At 74.8% G+C, this 1,602-nt stretch overlaps 2 protein-coding genes across 2 annotated transcripts in view; one reads left to right on the forward strand and one right to left on the reverse strand.

Annotated features, from left to right (window-relative positions):
• The window catches only part of PNKD (PNKD, MBL domain containing), a 23,943-nt gene that overhangs the window by 14,847 nt on the left and 7,494 nt on the right, over nucleotides 1-1,602 (reverse strand). The gene's annotated exons all lie outside the window — the stretch shown is intronic.
• The window catches only part of TMBIM1 (transmembrane BAX inhibitor motif containing 1), a 6,107-nt gene continuing 5,525 nt past the window's right edge, over nucleotides 1,021-1,602 (forward strand). The window contains exon 1 of the mRNA XM_026077976.1: nucleotides 1,021-1,356. Within this exon, the coding sequence (XP_025933761.1) occupies nucleotides 1,052-1,356 (305 nt within the window). The 5' untranslated portion in view covers nucleotides 1,021-1,051. The remainder of the gene's footprint in view (nucleotides 1,357-1,602) is intronic.

The following is a 1,602-nucleotide window of genomic DNA, read 5'->3' on the forward strand; positions in this document are numbered from 1 at the left end:
GCGCGTGGGTACGGGGGTGCGCGAGGCCGGGGGTTATCTGCTGGGAGGCAGCTGAGGAGATGAGCAGGGGTGTGTGTCGGGGCAGTCAGGCAGGGTGCAAGCGGCAGGGGGGTGCAGGTGTGTGGGGCAGGCGGGTGATGCCGGGGGGCAGCGGGGAGGCTGGGGGAGACGGATGCAGCCCTGTGCTGTGGGGGGCCCTGCGTCCTGCTGGGGCGAGGCCCCCCCACGCGGCGCTCTCATCTGTGCTGAGTCACGGCGCGGCACAGCTGGGGGCCTGGGGGGGTGTGACTCCCCCAGGGGCGATTTGGGGGTCCCCCTTGGTCCCTGGGTGCCTGTTGGCCCGTGGCCGTGGGGCTGGCTAAGGCAGGACAAGGTGGGGGGCACCCCCGTGCGGCAGAGCTGGGGGGCGGCGGGGGGGTCCCCGGCGGGGCTGGCGCGCGGCGGGGGCGCGTTGGGATCCGCGGCCGTGCCGGGGCCTGGGCCCGGGCGCCGCGCGCTCCTCCCTGGGTGCGGCGGCCGCGGGGACCCGTCGGGCTGGTTCATTTGCCTGTGCCGAGGATGCCCCGCCGGGGTGGGGCGCGGGGGGGACAGGCAATGGGCCCCGGCGTCCCCTCGCCGGGGTGGCGTGGGGGGCCGAGCCCTCCCGGCGCCGGCCGTGGGCGCGGGGTGGGAGCCAGCGCCGGGGAGCCCCCGCCAACGGCTTTGCGCTGGCAGGATCTGGCCTGCTCTGCCCCGGACGCCTGGGCCCACCCGCTTCCCAGGGACTGACGTCCCCGCTGACGGGGTACCAGCCACGTAAGTTTTGCCTGGGACAAGCCCTTATGTTAGGCCCGTCCTTCATTTCGACCTTCCGGTTTTAATCGTCACGGCTTCGAAGACGGGGGAGTCCCCTCGGCGCGGGGCGGCGGCGCCCAGGTCGAGCGCAGCGCCCCCGGGTGCCGCGGGGGGGGCCGGGCTGGTTTCTGAGCCGCGGCAGAGCCGCGAAAACGAAACCTTCCAGCTAGCGGGGTCACCACGTGGCCCGGTTATTTTTGGCAACGTCATCATCACGATGGCAAAACAACGGCGCAGCCCTGGGATGGGTGGCTGCTCCCGCCGGCCCTCTCCTCCAGAGCCCGGCTCGCCGTGGCGCTCGGCCGCCCCGGGACGGACGGATGGACGGACGGGCGGATGGACGCTGAGCTGCTTCTTCCGCACGGAGGCCCGCGGCCCCCCCTGCACGGGCGGCGGCGCTGAGCCGGGTTTTTCGCCGCGTGCCGATCTCCCTGGCATCGTCGCCTGTCCAAACCCGGCCCCGGGAAACGCTGGCGTGAGGCCAGAGGAAACGTCTGGTCTCCTCCCGTCCCCGGTTCCCATGTGGGTCGGATCCTGTTCCCCTCCCCRGCTCCCGCCACGGTGCGGTGCGGCGGGGGGGCAAATCCCCGCCAGGGCAGGCGGAGGCGGCGCTGCCGGGCCCGGGGGGGCGGCAGGAGGGGCCGAGGCCCCGGCGCCGGCTCCTGGCAGCGCCGTTGTTTTCCTGCACTCGGAGATCCTGCTGTTCTCCTCCTCCTCCCGGAGCGGCGCTGGACGGGGGCCCGCGCGGGGCTGGGCCGGCGGCTGCGC

This window comes from Apteryx rowi, unplaced genomic scaffold (assembly GCF_003343035.1).
Source record: "Apteryx rowi isolate R43461 unplaced genomic scaffold, aptRow1 scaffold_47, whole genome shotgun sequence".
Classification (NCBI taxonomy): Eukaryota; Metazoa; Chordata; class Aves; order Apterygiformes; family Apterygidae; genus Apteryx; species Apteryx rowi.